This window comes from Monodelphis domestica, chromosome 4, assembly GCF_027887165.1.
Source record: "Monodelphis domestica isolate mMonDom1 chromosome 4, mMonDom1.pri, whole genome shotgun sequence".
NCBI lineage: Eukaryota > Metazoa > Chordata > Mammalia > Didelphimorphia > Didelphidae > Monodelphis > Monodelphis domestica.
In genome coordinates, this window is record NC_077230.1 from 361911150 (window position 1) to 361927916 (window position 16767).

Below are 16767 nucleotides of genomic sequence, written 5' to 3' on the forward strand. Positions count from 1 at the left end.
TCCTTGAGGACAGGTACCCTAGCTTATTCGTCCTGATTTTAGTTCAATAACAATTTTTGTTCATATTAGATTCTTACTCTTATGCAAGGTTTGCCTGTAGAACTTGCTCAATAAATGTTTATTGAAGTTCATTGTATAGCCTATTTCATTTCATAAATACAAAGAAGCTTTGATATCTTTACTAAATACACCTAAAGATGGAGAAATAAGCACAGCCAATGTAAGTGACTCTTCTTGAGTCTCAGCATCTAGAAAGTGTTCAGAAATAAATATTTCATGCCTCCGTTCAGAGCTCTCTGTCTACACCTTGACTGACATCAGTCTTAGAAGGTTGGATCTGAATGAAGAGAAATGGTTCCTTAGGGAAATCTTTCCTGGTTCTGTAGATAGTTTGGCTAAAGAATGAGTGATATGCCTTATGTGTACCTTTTCTTCCTGCTCTCATAGCAGTGGTATATTCTAGGCACAGATTATGTTGTATAGTTATTCACGATAGCCTGGGGGATCCATGATCAAGCTCAGGCAGCAGTGTTCTACACCTTACTATCTATAAATTAATGGTGCTTCTATTGCTTCAGCAACTTACATAAAAGTAAAATCTTTATCCTTAATGTGTGAAGGAATGAAACATCTCCTTAAATTTGAATAGGCCTTCAGTGTTCCAGCAACCTGTCATCTTTTTGGGAGCAGATGTTACTCACCCTCCTGCTGGAGATGGGAAGAAGCCCTCTATTGCTGCAGTGGTTGGTAGCATGGATGGACACCCTAGCCGATACTGTGCTACAGTTCGAGTACAGACTTCCCGCCAGGAGACCTCCCAGGAGCTCCTGTATAGCCAGGAGGTGATCCAGGACTTGACTAATATGGTTCGAGAACTTCTAATCCAGTTCTACAAATCGACACGCTTCAAGCCCACTCGCATCATCTATTATCGTGGAGGGGTCTCCGAGGGACAAATGAAGCAGGTGCCCTTCAGCTTGTATTTTAGTTTGGAAGACAGTCCCTTCTGGGAGAGAATTCTGATGCTCTTCCCTCCTGCCGTTCATCCTCTCCTCTCCCCCACCCAGAGAGCGCAGAGATTTGACCCCTACTTAAATCACACCTAAGTAAAGAAATGAAGATTCTCATCCAATCTAAACCTAGCCAACTTTCTGACTTCTAGGTAGCTTGGCCGGAATTAATAGCAATCCGAAAGGCATGTATTAGCTTGGAAGAAGATTACCGCCCAGGTATAACATACATTGTTGTGCAGAAAAGGCATCACACTCGACTCTTCTGTGCAGACAAAACAGAAAGGGTAAGGAATCACAGGAAAAGCTGTGTAACATTTGTAATAGCGGTGTGGCCTAGCAAAATTTCTTTTTAACTCTCATTCCCCTTGGAATTTTATTTTCCTTGTTCTTACCTGAGTAGGTGAGTAAAGGTATTGTGTATGTAAATCCATAGCATTTATGAGAATTGAAATCAAACTGTTCACTGTGTGAGCAGGATAAGTAAATAATTTGAAACACCTGCTTCATTCATTGCCCACATTTGAACTGGCCCACGACAGAGTTGGGGATTTGTATTGGGAGATTAACACATTTAGATTTATAGAGGTCTTCTGTTGGGTAGCTACAAACATCAGGCAGCACTGACAAGCCAGCAAGTCTTCCCCCAAACGCCTCTAGGTTCTAGTCACTGCTTGCTTCCGGAAGTCTCTGCTGCTGTCTTCTGGGTAGGCTGAGGGTGGGAATGAGGGAGGACTGGTGCAGAGGCCTCACTTCTAGGATTCATGGCCTTTACCCTTTCCTTTTTCCTGTGGCCTCCTTCCCTACCACCACATCCACTGTAAGCAGGTGGAGGTAAGTTATTAGTTGTACAGTCTTACATTCCTCAGCTTGCTTGACCTTGCTTCCAGCTTAGCTGTCTCTTCCAGGCTCCCAGTTCCTATTGCCCAGGTAGAGTGGCTCTGTCAGTCAGCCCTTCGTGTCCTTGTCCTCTTGTTAGTTCATGCTTGCTCTATAGCCTTACTCAAAGGCAGAGCCGACTGTTTTTACTCCCTTAGCCACTGAAGAAACGCCATGTTTCTGGTCCACAAACCTCTGCTTCAGGTTAGAACTGTTCTTGCAAAACCCATGTGGTTGCCTCTTAAGCTTTCTCAGGAGAAAGTCCCTGAACAGATTTTGCCTCTGTTTCGGTCACATAGCATCCTTTTCAGTTCTCTGGAGCTGCCCCAAATCTTAAGATTTCGTTATCTTTGTTATCTCCTTCTCCGTCGGGTTTTAAGCCCTGAGTTAATTAGCCTGTCTAAGTCCCAGTGGAGTTCAGCATTCGTCACCAAGCTTCTGGGCTCAGTACAACTCTCCTGGCCTTCCCTTATCTCTGGGCCTCCCTCATACCTCAGACAACATTAAAATGGAGTAATCATAGTAGCATTTCAGCTCCTGTGACCCAGCCGGGTATTTACATCTACATAAGAGTTGATTGGATTTCCAAAAAACTAAATACAGCATTACTACTGCAGATGCTAAATGCATTTTCAGAAGAAAAAAGTATAGCCACACCCGATTACACCTACCTTCAGGGTCCAATTTAAATCAGTTCCTTGTGTTGTGCTGAGTAGGCTCTCTCCAATGTAGCAGAAATCTATTAAGAGGTGAGAAAGGGAAAATGGGGAGTGTCAGAATCGTAGTATTTAGCTTCTTTGCTGATCATTCCTCACTCCATCTCCCTGGATTTCTACTTCTTGAGATTTTCACTTGGAGAACGGCCTAAGATATCTTTACAAATGAAGAACCAAATCCAGAATGGTTAAATAAGTTTGCAAAGCAACATAGAAAGTGGGGGAGTTGAGACTTGAATCCAAGGCTTTGTCTAGTGCAAATACACTGTGAATACAAACAAAGTAACCCTATCCAGGTTGTAATGACATACATATGGCCCTGTCACATTTTTTCTATGATTAACTTACTGAAGTATATCTAACTTAATATTCTCCTGGAAGTTGTGGTTCTGTGGTTCCTAAGTAAGCAGTACAATTGTGTTAGGGGGGGACTTTTCTACTTTAGAACCCAGCACACCTTTTTAACTCTCCCACACAAATGTTGTAACCTGTACTACAAATGACTGATCAAGAACTAGGGGCTACAGGGAGAGTCCGCCCTTATTTTGACCCCCTCAAGAAACCCTGGTCTGGGCTGCTATTGGGAGATAATTGAGAATTAAGTTGTTGAACTTGAAGAAACTTAGAGGCAAGCAACCATCAACCGCCATCACTTGAGCATTGTACCTATCAAGTACAATGTACAAAGGAAGAAAGCTTGAATATCTGCTTTATATAGCTTACTATACCTTTTTGTATGCATGTGTTTTCTTTTCTAAATAGGTGGGGAAAAGTGGTAATGTACCAGCAGGTACTACTGTGGACAGCACTATCACACATCCATCTGAATTTGACTTCTACCTCTGTAGTCATGCAGGAATTCAGGTAATCTGGTAGTGGGTCAAGATTTACGACTTGATAGTAGGCTTTTTTTTTTTTAATTTCTTACCTTCCATCTTAGAATCAGTCCTGTATATTGGTTCCAAGCCAGATCAATGGGCTACGCAATGAGGGTTAAATGACTTGCCTAGTGTCACACAGCTAGGAAGTATCTAAAGTCACATATGAACCCAGGACCTCCTTTCTCTGGGTGTGGCTCTCAATCCAGTGAGCCACCTGGCTGCCCCCATCAGTAGACAATTTCTAATTCAGCAACTTCCAATATATAGATGGGTGTCTATATATCTATTTGGTTCTCAGCCTTTAAATATGGGGGAATCCCATTTGAGAGTCACTACTATCTGTTTACTGTTTTATCTGTTTATTATCTGTTGATTGAAAAAATGCAGGTCAAAAAGTTATAAATTCAGTTACAATTGTACGTTAATTCTTTTTAAATTTATTACAATTGTTTTTGACTGCCAAAACATCATCCATAATCTCAGAAAGTATGTGGAAAATGAGAGATGCTGCATGAAAAGAAAATGTCCTGATTTTTCGATAAAAGAAAAAGTTCAGGCTACGAAATATCAGCTATTGAACTTGATTCCTGGAAAATTTCAAGAAAATATTATTGGGAGCAGCTGGGTGACTCAGTAGATTGAGAGTCATGCTTAGAGGTGGGAGGTCCTGGGTTCAAATATGGCCTCAGACACTTCCCAACTGTGTAACTCTGGGCAAATCACTTAACCTCCATTGCTCAGCCCTTACTGCTCTTCTGCCTTGGAACCAATACACAGTATTGATTCTAAGATGGAAGGTAGGGTTTAATACACACACACACACACACACACACACACACACACACACACACACACATGTATATATGTATGTATTAAAAAGTATAGTTAATAAATATCTAGCAAAAGAGCCAAGAGTCATTCCATCAATCCACAAACATTTATTGAAAACCTTTCATGTGCTAGACACCAAGGATACAAAGTCAAAAATGAAGCCCTTATCTTCAAGGAGCTTATATTCCATCAGAGGAGACCACATATACACAAATAGGTACTATACATCCAACATAAATACAAGGCAATTTTTGGAGATGAGGCACTAACACCTGGGTGAATCAGAAAAGACCTTATATAAGAAGCGCCATTTGAACTGAGCTTTGTTGGAAGCTAGGGATCGTGCTTTCCTAGCATGGGGAATAACCCATGCAAAACTCAGATGAAAGATTGAATGTTCTGTGTGAGGAGCAGCAAGAAGGCCAGTTGGCTGCAGGAGTGAATGATTAGGAAGTAGAGTATGGTGAGGCTGGAAAGGCAGGTTGGGCTTTAAATGACACGTGGAGGAGTTGTGATTAGATTCTAGTGATAATGAAGACCCAGTCTTATTGATGATCAGGTCATCAATATAGTTAAGTTTATGTTTAAGGGGGGTCAGTTGGGCTGCTGTGTGGAATATCGATTAGAATGGGGAGGAGGGAGATTGAGGACACCATTGTAAGAGATGAGAGGTACTGAAGGCCTAAACTAGCATGATGGCCATCTGAATATAGGTAAGGGGATAGACTGGAGAGACGTAGAGGCAGAGTCAACAAGACATAAGTACTAATTAGATATATATGGAGAATAAGAGAATGAAGAATCTAGATGATTCCCAGGTTTTAACCTAAGTAGTTAGAAGGGTGCTTATACTCTCAACAGAAATAGGGAAGGTTCAGCAGCGAGACAAACTTGGATAGAAAGGAGTTCTTTTTTGGACCTTTCAAGTTAGATATGCCTTTGGGACATCCAGTTAGGCAGTTTGTGATTCCAGGATTGGAGCTTAGTTCATAGTGGCTTCATCCAAAATTGATCACATCACAAAATGTCTGAGAGTTAACCTACCGAGGCACACAGAGGTCAGGGATAAATCAATACCTGTCATTTCACTGGTATAGGGAAAATCCTCTAATACTGCAGGTCCATACCTTCTCTGCAAACTGTGGATTTAAAAGATTGCCTCAAACACTCAGAGATTAAGTTGTTTGCCCAGAGTCACACAGCCAGTATGTGGCAACAGAGTGAGATTTGAACCCAGGTCTTCCTTGATTATTCTGTAATAAAAATGACAATCTGGAATTGATCAAAACAACAGCTGGGACTCTGGATAGAACTTGGCAAAGCATAAAACTTATTTGGAGGAAGAAATAATTTAAGGCCTAGATTCTCCAGTGACACAAAGAAAAGTACAGATGAAAAGGACATATTCTTACCAGACTTCAAACTATATTATAAAGAATGATCATCAGAAGTCAGAGAGACCTGAGTGCTAGTCCTGCCTCTGACATATCTGGCTGTGTAATCCTGGCCAAGCAACTCAATCTTTCAGGTAACTCTAAAACTATAAGATGAGTAGCTCACATTGGTAGTGCTTATTTGCTAGTGTAAATAATATTTTACCAAATTGGAACCACAAGTCCAGTCCAAAAAATCCCATCAAAACTGTGTGATACTGGTTAAAAAATAAAGTAGATCAATGGAATAGATAACAGAAGCAAGCAAAAATAGTAGCCCAAAGTATGATAAACCCAAGAACATAAACTCATGGGAGGTTTCTCTATTCAACAAGAATTGTTGTAAGCCATAATATGCCATATAGCATAAGACAAAATAAGTTCTAAATGTATATACAACCAGAATAGAAAGAAAAACATTTTAAAAATTAGAGGGGAAAGAAATTTTAGATAAAATACTGTGTGAGAGGAGGAAATCCAGAGAAATGAAGGAAACTACAGCTATATATCATAAGGATCATTCACTATTACCAGGTGGGATTTATACCAGAAATGTAGGGCTAATTTCATATTAGGAAAACTATCAGCATAACTGACCATATCAATAACAAAACTAACAGAAGTCATACAGTTATCTCAATAGATGCAGAAAAGGCCTTTGACAAAATACAATGCCTATTCCTTTTTAAAAACACTAGAAAGCATAGGAATAAAATGGGCCTTTCCTTAAAATATAAAATGTTAAGTAGTATCTCTAAAACCATCAGCAAGTATTATCCATAATGGATATAAGCTAGAAGCCTTCCCAATAAGATCAGGAGTAAAGCAATGATGACCATTACTATCATTATTATTTAATATTGAACTAGAATGCTAGCTTTAGTAATAAGAGAAGAAAAAGAAATTAAAGTAGGCCATGAGGAAACTATCACTCTTTGCAGATGATATGATGGTATACTTAAAGAATCAACTAAAAAACTAGTTGAAATAATACCTTTAGCAAAGTTGCAGGATACAAAATAAACCCACATAAATCATCAGCATTTCTATATATTACCAAAAAAGTCCAGCAGCAAGAGACAGAAAGAAATTCTGTTCCAAATAACTCTAGATAATATAAAATACTCATGAGTCTACTTGCCAAGATAAACACAATTATATGAACACAATGACAAAATACTTTTCACACAGTCAGATCTAAACAATTGAAATTGCTCATGAATATGCCAAGCTAACATAATAAAATTGACAATTCTACATGAATAGATTTACTTAATTCAATGCTATACCAATCAAAGTACCAAAATTTTGTTTTGGAGAAAATAACAAAAGTCATCTGGAATAACAAAAGGTCATGAATATCAAGGGATTTAATAAAAAAATGTGAAGGAAGATGGCTTAGCTATATCAAATCAACAGTATGATAGTGGCTAAGAAATAGAATGGTAGATAAGTGTGACAGATTAAATACACAGTATGCAAAGATAAATGAACATAGCAGTCTAGTGTTTGATAAACCCAAAGAGCTGTAGGGCTTAAATTTATGGTTGGACTAAATAGAAGAGAAATGTGGTCACTGATTTGTAAGTCAAATCAAAATGACTTTTTAGCAATTTATTTACAAAAAGGTGTAAAGAGTGAAAGTAGAGAAATGAGAAAGAGGATAGAGAACATATCTCTCCTATCACACTAGATGTTTGCTTTGGCTGACTCAAACCAGGCAGGGCTCATTAACCCTCCATGGGAGGACCCTCAGCTGGAGGATCTGATGGTGAATAAAGCAAGGGTTTCACCCACAAGGCCTCCTCCAAGGCGGGGAGGCCTCTCTGGAAACTAATCTCTCCAGAAGCCTGGAAGAGTGTCAGCTTTTCACTCACCCAAGCAGTGACTCCAGAGGGGAGAATCCAAGAGCAGTCTTACCAGAAGCAGTCCAAGAGTCAGAATCCTAATCCAAGCTGAGGTCCCAAACCAGAGCTCCTCCAAGGCCATGTCTGGAGGAGAAAAGTTCATTTGGAGAAGAAATTCAGGGTTTTTATAGTGCTTCTTCCACATCACTTCCTGTCCCTTTCTCCACTTTATGGAGATTAATTGCAGTCTTTAAATTTGCTTAGCACTGCACAGGGTCCAGTCAGTCACTTCTGAAGGTGTAAACCACTTTAGTAAGTGGTTTGTAGACTTAACATTTAAGTAGGGATGTCTTGCTTTTTGTTGATTAAATTTAAAAGTAGGCAGGGGAAAGTTAATCCTATATTCATAGAGCCTAGCTTTGGGGATAAGAACTCACTATCTGGCAAAAACTGCTGGGAAAACTGGAAAATAATGGCAGATACTAGATATAGACTAATATCTCATACCCTATACCAAGATAAAATCAAAATGGGTATAGGATTTAAAATAAAGGCGATACCATAAGCAAATCAGAGGAGCATATAATAGTTTATATGTCAGATCTATGGTGAAGGGAAGAATTTGTGACCAAGAGATAGAGAACATTATAATATGTAAAATGAATAATTTTTGATTATATCGAAAGTACCTACTTGTATAGAAATATTTATAGGAGCCCTTTTGTGGTAGCAAAGAATTAGAAATTGAGGGGTTGTCTGTTAGTTGGGGAATGGCTGAACAAATTATGCTATATCATAATGAGGGAATACTATTGTGCTATAAGAAATGATGAACAGGATGATTTCAGAAAGAACTGGAAAGACCTACAAGAAATGATGCAGAGTGAAAGAAGCAGAACCAGGAGGACAATATATACAATAAGAGCAATATTGTGGAATGATCAACTGTAATAGACTTCATTACTCTCAGCAACACAGATCCAGGACAGTTCTGAGGGATTTAAGCCAACGAATGCTATCTACCTCCAGAGAAAGGACTGTTGGAGTCAATATACATATCAGAGCATTCTGGGTTTTTTTTTCTCATTTTAGTTTATTTGTGTTTTTATTTTGGGGTTTTGACTTTATATGAGGCTTCTCTTGCAACAGTGACCAATATGGAAATATGTTTTGCATAGTAATACATGTATAACTCAGATCAAATTGCTTACCATTTCTAGAAGTGAGGAGGAAAGGCAGAGAGACAGTTTGGATCTTATAAGTTTGGAAAATGTATGTTAAAAAATTATTACAAATTACTGGAGAAAATGAAATATAAAAACTAATTAAGAGAAAAAAAGAAAGAATATATGTTTTAACAGGTTAAAGGATAGAGGCGATCATTATAAGAGATGGCAGTTGGGCCTGTACCTGGGACAGAGAACTTCTAAATGATGACACTCCCTCTACCAAAGCAGGCTGATATCTTCTCTGTAATTAAGTCTGAGGGAACTCCCTGAGTCACTGAAAAGTAAAGGATAAGTGAAAGTCACAAGACCAGTATGAGTCAGAAGTAAAACTTATCCAGATATTCCTGGTTTTTTGGCTACTATCCCATAGATGATCATAAAAGTGATGATAGAATAAAGAAATTGTTAAAATATAAGGGAAATATTTGCATTGTATTGCACTGATTAATCTGATGGTTAAGGTACACAAGAAAGTGACATATAAACACATCAAACCAAGAGCTTCCTTCCTCAGTAGAGAAGTAGTCAAAGAATATGAACAATTTTCAAAAGAAGAATTGCTAATTACAATTGACCATATGAAAACATGCTATAGGTCACTAGAGAAATATACATTAAAACAACTCTGAGATTTCACCTCCCAAGTTGTCAAAGATGACAAAAATCGAAAGGCTAATTTTGGAGAGACTGATTTTTACTTTACCATTGGTAGAGCTGTAAATTGTTCTAAACATTAAAGTGTAATAATTAAAATGGTTGGATGTCATAAATTGTAAGAGTTAAAATAGTGGAAGACTTAAATTGTAGTAGATTAAGAGTGGATGAGTAAGTTGTGACCGCAGAAAATATGTTTTCACTACAGTGTCTTGTTTTTAAATCAAATATAAGGTGGTCGCCAGGTAAATATTCCCAATTATGAAAATATACCCAAGTCAACTGGGTTTTATAGAGATTTTAATGAAACAGATGAGGAATTAAAGAAAAGGAGAGAAAGAGAGAAAAGGGGGAATAATGAGAAAAGGATAGACCGGCCCAGGGCAGCCCTCGCCAACCCAGGCCTAACCCCTTAAGAGAAAGATCAGTCAGTCCTTAATCACTCACCACAAGATCTGTCCAAGCAAGGATTCTAGTGACACCAGACCAGCTTCATCTCAGCTGCCTCCACCAGCTCAATCCTCAATCTGAAAGTCCCTTAGAGCCTATTTTTCAAGAGACTGTTGTTTCCTTATATAGGGAATTTTCTCCTATGTCACCTCCCCTAAGTCCTTATATCTACCAATCACAGTAGATGTTTTTCAAAGGACAGACCATTCTTAGTTCACACCTGAGTAGACTAATCTTTTGAGTAATTCACTCCTGAGTAGACTAGAATCTCTGAGTAAGTTTTCACCTCTGTTCCTTGTAAATTCACAAGTTGCTTGACCTTTATAGGTACTTATCTTAAGAACTTTTTGCCTTATTATAAGACTGATGGGTTTAAGTACTTTTCATTGTTCAGAAAAGAATTTACAACTTTATCTTCCCCTAGGGCAGACTTAAGTAAGTGGAGTAGAGTTCTCACATTTCTGATCTAAGTAGAGTTCTCTGCCCAAATGGGGAATGGTCTTAATCCAATCTTATGAAGTAAGGTCTGAGAATTTTTAAGGTTCACAAAGGATATCAGTGTGAATTATGCAAAAGGTATGACTAAATTTTTTATAACCTTTAGCCCTACTGAGGCATTCACTTACTGAGTTTATATGCCAAGGGAATCAAGGGAAACAAATGTCTGATATAGACCAAAATATTCATAGCGGCACTTGTGGTAATCAAAAAACGAGAAACAAAAGAAGATGCTCAGTAGCAGTTTGGATAAAATCACAGAATTTTAGTGGACTTCAAGTTGTTTAAGATTCTATTGGAACTGCAACTTAAGTATGATTTCAGTTGACAGCTAGATGAGCTAATATGATTTTGGGCTGCAATAAACATTAGCAATTGTTGAGATGCTGTATCTCCTGCTATCTCAAGTCAGGTGCTTGTCAAACAACTGGAATATTTTGTTAAGTACCAGGCACCATATTTTTGGAAGAACATTGAAAGAATCTAGAGGAGGGTGACCAAGATAGGGAAAAATTTGGACATTTATTAAAAGGACATGACAATTGTCTGCAAATATTTAAGGGGATGTCCTTTAGAAAAGGAATTGGTTTTGATCTACTTAGCCTCAGAGTGAAATGGGATATCTTGGGAGATGGAGAGTCTCCCTTCACTTAAGGTCTTCAGACAAAGGCTAAATATCCAGTTGTTGAGGATATTGTAAAGGGAATCCATATTCAGTTATATAGTCAACTTAATGACCTCTGAGGTCCTTTCCAACTTTGAAATTCTGCAATTCTGACAACAGTACTGATGATTGAAAAATATATGTGTGTGTATATATAAATACTATACACAAGACCTATTTCTTCTCTAGGAAGTATATTTATTATGCCAAGTTACACTATATATTTTATGAGAATTTAAGATCAAAGTGAAAACATACTCTTTACTTACTGGGTATGGAAATCACTAATGTAGAGCTATCATCATCTCAGCTTTGGAATATCAGGACATTACTTCTAAATTTAAGGAGAAATTTAAACAGCTCTTAATTTTATAGTAATGGCCCAGCCATTTTTAGTTCAAATTCTTCCAAAAACTAACTCTCTTTTCCTCCCTCCTTCCATCCATCCATCCCTCTCTCTCTCTCTCCCTCTCTGTCTCTCCAGGGAACCAGCCGCCCATCCCATTATCAGGTCTTGTGGGATGACAACTGCTTTACTGCAGATGAACTTCAACTTCTGACTTACCAGCTCTGTCACACCTATGTTCGATGTACCCGCTCAGTCTCTATTCCAGCCCCAGCTTACTATGCCCGGTTGGTGGCATTTAGAGCAAGATATCACCTGGTGGATAAGGATCATGACAGGTAAGACTTGTCTATGGCAAAAAATGATCTTTTGGAAAAACATATTTTCAAAAATGAATTATCCTAGCTTTTTTGTATTATTTAAACATTCTTTTAAACTCAATCTAAAACACCATATAAAAAGGCATGACCTCACTGAAAATGTAACTTTTACATCAAGAAGAATTCCTGAAACCTGGCTACTACTTTTTATTTGATATTAAGATTAAAATTTCCTAGGAACTGTATTTTAATTTGTAATTATTTGTTAAATAATAAAAAGCAGGCCAGAGAAAGAAAAGGCCCAGTCCCATGTGACCAGCCCTCCTCTCCCAGCCACCTCCGTGAGCTTCTCAGCCCCCTGGGGTGCTCTCCTGGGTAGCCCCAAGTCCAACTTTAGGTGTGTTCCTGGGCTCCCCAAGCTCTATGTGATGTCACTTTTCTGAGCCCCTCTGATCTGGTGGACTCTGACCTCAGTCCAGAACAGAGGCGGGTCATCCAGGCTCCAGGCATCAGCACTCAGCTGCATCTCCCAGCATCTATAGGGAGGACTTTATCCTTCGCCTCAGAGATATGCTTCAGAGGTTCAGAAGTAAGATCCTACAGTTATCTTGACAAGCCAGAGTTATGTTTTCACAGTGTGCAGTTTTTGAAGCAGTAAGTATATTCCTGCCCCAGGAGAGTGGGGACAGTGTAGGAGCAGCCTGGAGGACGTTTGACAGGCGGCTCTGCTTTTTCAGAAACATTTTCCTCACTCTTCAGAGGTAGCCAGTTTTATTGGTATTGACTTCAGGAACAAAAAATGCTCCTTAAGCTTGAGTCTTAGCAGCATCCTACCTAAGAGGACAGCGGGCGGGACTGCCAAACCTCTCAATGAGGAGCAGAACACATTCTGCCTTCCCTTCCTTCTCTAAGGGAGGCCGTTCTGGGCCCACGTGGCTCTCAAGTCTGCCCCGATTAGTACTGACTTCTGTTGTGGCCCCGGCCTGAAGGAGTTGAACTCCCCAACTGCTTCCTAGCATGTGTTGTTTGCATCTGGCTCTTCCTTGTTTTTTCTTCACAGTGCCGAGGGAAGTCACGTGTCAGGACAGAGCAATGGCCGGGATCCCCAGGCCCTGGCCAAGGCTGTGCAGATCCACCACGATACTCAGCATACGATGTATTTTGCCTGAAAGCATGTGTGAAGACTGAGCAGATTTGGCACACCTGGTGGTCTACCTGCTTACTGTGTGGTCTTGACAGGTTTTGGAAACCTGTTACTTCTAGAGAAGGCCAAGTTGACATCAGACAGCCTACCAGCAATTCTGAACAGTCACAGTGTCTGATACACCAACAGAATCGAGCCATTTTTTTGTTGTTGTTTTGTTGTTTGGGGATTTTTAAAGTAACTTTTTAGTACTAGAAATTCATAGACTGTCTTTTCTGATGCATTGGACTGAATTTTTACCTCAAAGCATAAAAAAGGCTGATCATCCTGAAATTTTTAAAGAACTTGACATAAGAGGTTTCTATTGAATATTTTGCTAGCTCTGGTTATCACCTCAATCCTCCAGTTTAATGAGATGAAATTATTTTTTGTTTGTATTCATCAAGCAGGTATGCATGACTGAGAGGGGCAGACCACCCATCATTTTACTTCAATGTAGCTGTCTATTGTGTGGGGCCATAGACATTTTAACAGAGATTTTTTTACTTTACTCTTGTAAATGCCTTTATGGAGCATTCATTTTGGAAGGTATTGCAGTTAGTCATTTTTACTAATTTTATCTTTTTGACCTCTGCAAAAGTGTGCTGGTGCAGGCACGAGCAGCAGAGTGATTGCACTATTTGTGACTACAGACTCACCAGGCAGGTCTTATTGGGTAAACCTTCTGTGAATGTGTCATAGAAACAGAGAGGGATGCCTGGAGTAATTTTAGATAACACTGCCATGGGATAGTAAAATTACTCTTGTTTCTCCCTTCTTTAAAAAAAAAAACAAAACAAAACAAAACAGAAAAAAAGGAAAAATGAAAAAGAAAAAATTAACTTTTAGGTATTTTTCCAAGTTTTACAAAGTGCCCATTTATGCTGCTGTGTGGTTTGATAAATGTAAATGATTTTTAAACTTTTCTTGTAGAAGGTTAACTTTGGCAATAAACTTTTTTTAAAGGCTCCCCCTTCCCTCTCCCCTCTCCTCCAAAAAAAAAAATGTAGTTTTCTGGCCAAGGGTTGTGCATGAATTTATCTAATATTTCTTATGACTTCACAATCTAGCAATTTCTGAAACCAGTCAGAAAAGACACATTCTCATGCCCTTTTAAAGGTTTTTATTCACTGTTAGTGTCCTTTCTTGTCTGTCTTGTTTTCATAAAATAAGCTTGAATGTAGTTGTTCCCCTTAAGAAAGTTTTTGCCAATTTGTACAGTCAGTATATGTTGTGTGGTGCTAGCAACCTAGAGATGTGTACCTGTACCAGCATTTTGAACTTCTCCTTGGCAATTTAGGATGCTCCCACAATTACAGACGGTGCATGTTTTCTAAAGATGTACATTATAACTACTGTTTCCCAGCCTAGGTTCTCAGTTTTACTTTTTTCTCCCACTTCAGTTGCTTTTTTTAGGCTAACATGTTATGAGAGGCTTAATATGTCCTTTACCAGCTTTTATATTCTGCTACCTTGGGGGCTGATTTCCTTTCATGTTAAAACAAAGGGAAATGAGATGGAGTAAGCATCAATGGGTCTGCCTGATGGTGGGCAGACCCTGTTCCTCCAAGTCTCAGTTGCTCCCACAATGGTAATTGCTCTTGACTCAGGAGCAGGTCTGAACCACATACAACAAACCAGCCTTTTCAAAAGCTCAGCAATATCAAATGCTGTTTTTCTCAAGTCTTTTAAGCAAGTTTGTAAATACATCTGAGTTTACATTTCTCTCTGCTGTCTCTTTTCAGCAGCACCACTGGGTGTGCTAAAGCTACTCGACAGAAAGTTTTATAACCTATGTTGAATGGCAAGACTTGAGACTGTTTTACTCTGTAAACACTGGGACTAAAGAGCAAGCTCTGCCCCTGAGGCACAGTGCACAGATTTCTTTTTTTTTCCTTTTATTGTTCTTGAGCTTTTCCTTTTTAAAAAATACCTCACTTGGATAATAAAAATCAGGACATGTCAGTGAGAGGCTGGCTGCCGCTTCAGCAAGATGGCTGCTTTTATTCACATTTGTTCAGGGAGAGCACAAAGAATAAACCCTTCAGCAACTCTGTCCTCCAGCCTCCTTGGAAGAGACACAAGACACCTGGAAGAGAGAATGGGCCCTTTGGATCAGAAGGACCAGAGGGATCTATCTGCCCGCTGGATGTCTGTCTGGCCAGGTGAGGTCACTTGAGGGTGGCTAGTGGCTAGAAGGTCCTGCTTTTGTCTGACAATGTGCGCTCGTTGTGGGGCATGGATGGAGGGAAATGAAGCTGTGACCTCAGACTGGATCAATTCTGGGAAGGACCTCGGCTTGCTTAGATGTACCTGCACAGAAGGAGGGAAGGGGGAATGGGGCCTAACTTTATAGGAATAATTCCTGTCATAACAGTGCAATGCTGTCACTTTTGGAGGAAGTAAAATGCGAGCGTATGAATAACTTCAATTATTGGGGGGAAAACATTGCCATGGGGTATATAAATCTTTAAAAAGAAATCACTGCGAAATCAGAATTGCAGCAATACTAGTGTAAGCAGGTCTGAAAGTAGAGTTAATTTGCAGCTTGACAGTTTTGAATATATAACCCCTTGGAATGAACTGAATCATTATGCATGTGTCAATCAATGGGAGGTGTGCATTCTGTAGCAGTAGTTTATAGGATGTTGGAGTCTTTTGTTTTTAAATAAAGCCTACTAGGCACTGTTATGTGGTATGTGAAAGACTGAAATGTAGCAAAGTTAATTTGGGGATGATGCACAAGAAGGAAGAGCAGTGGCAACCCCACTGTGAAACCAAGTAGGACTTCTTTTTGGCTAAGAATTGAACTATGAACAATCTGTAAAATGGACTGGCTGGGCAGGCAAAACATATTGATTCTTACTGTAAGAACTCCATGACAACACTGTGCCTGTAGCTGCTTCCAAAGGTTGTGATTTACAGGCACGGTTTGTATCCTCCGATCACGTTCTAGGCACAAATATCAGGTTGGCCTACCTGGCTCAGCAGCTCCCCCTTCCCTTCCTTTGGGAAAGGAGTCCTTGTTCATCCACCGTATAACAAGTTCCCCCTCTCTGCCCCTTCCGCAGCAACCTTTGTGAATGTTCTTTACAATTTTCTTGCTCAATAGCAAGGCAGTAACTCTACTTTCATTTTAAGAAAGTAGAATTCAAGGGCATTGTATCAATACTGTTTCAACTACAAGGTTTTTTTTCCTTGTGGAAAGTTAAGGAAAGATCTTGTTATCACTTAAAGATTTTCTTATCCCTTGCTATTGACATTTTCGTGATCTTTCTATGTCTAATGGCTGAAACTTCATTGTGAAATGTTAGCATTTGTTCTTTTGACTAATGATGTCGTTTTTGTTTCTACATTGTTAGGCTTGTAATGTTTCAAATGGTATTTTACTAAATTTGGATTTGGATGTATGTCTAGCAATACGAGGTACTTTATAAACTGTTGAGGGGAAGGGGTGTCGTAGCCTGATGTTTTGATAAAATGCTGATTGTTTCAGTTTTGCAATGTACTTTTTTTTTTGGCCTGCAGGGATATTTTGTGTTTGTGTCCAAAAAATAATAAATTGGCATTCTTGTGCCAAATGATGTTTTTTTTTCTTGTTAATTGTCCAATAAAATAGAGTATATGTAGATGGCAACAAATATGGTTGCTTTTTTAAAAATGATTTTCTTAAATGGATGAATTTCTCGTGTGGAATGTTCAAAAATGAGCCCCAGTGACATTTCTTACGAGGAGACTCTTACAAGATTGTCCAGGGTCCTTGGCCTCAGTGCAAGTACTCAAGGAATGGCTACTTTTTCCCATGCCTAAAAGAGCTGCTTCCTCC

The 16767-nt window shown here is 39.1% G+C and overlaps 1 protein-coding gene across 2 annotated transcripts in view; it reads left to right on the top strand.

Annotated features, from left to right (window-relative positions):
* LOC100031387 (argonaute RISC component 4) overlaps positions 1-16522 on the top strand; it is a 69620-nt gene extending 53098 nt beyond the window's left edge. For both annotated transcript variants that reach the window (XM_056795140.1, XM_001380629.5), the window contains exons 14-18: positions 650-965; positions 1163-1297; positions 3368-3469; positions 11577-11776; positions 12819-16522. In XM_056795140.1, coding sequence (XP_056651118.1) covers positions 650-965; positions 1163-1297; positions 3368-3469; positions 11577-11776; positions 12819-12927 — 862 coding nt within the window. In that variant the 3' untranslated portion in view covers positions 12928-16522. The remainder of the gene's footprint in view (positions 1-649; positions 966-1162; positions 1298-3367; positions 3470-11576; positions 11777-12818) is intronic.
* The last annotated feature ends 245 nt before the right edge of the window (positions 16523-16767 follow it).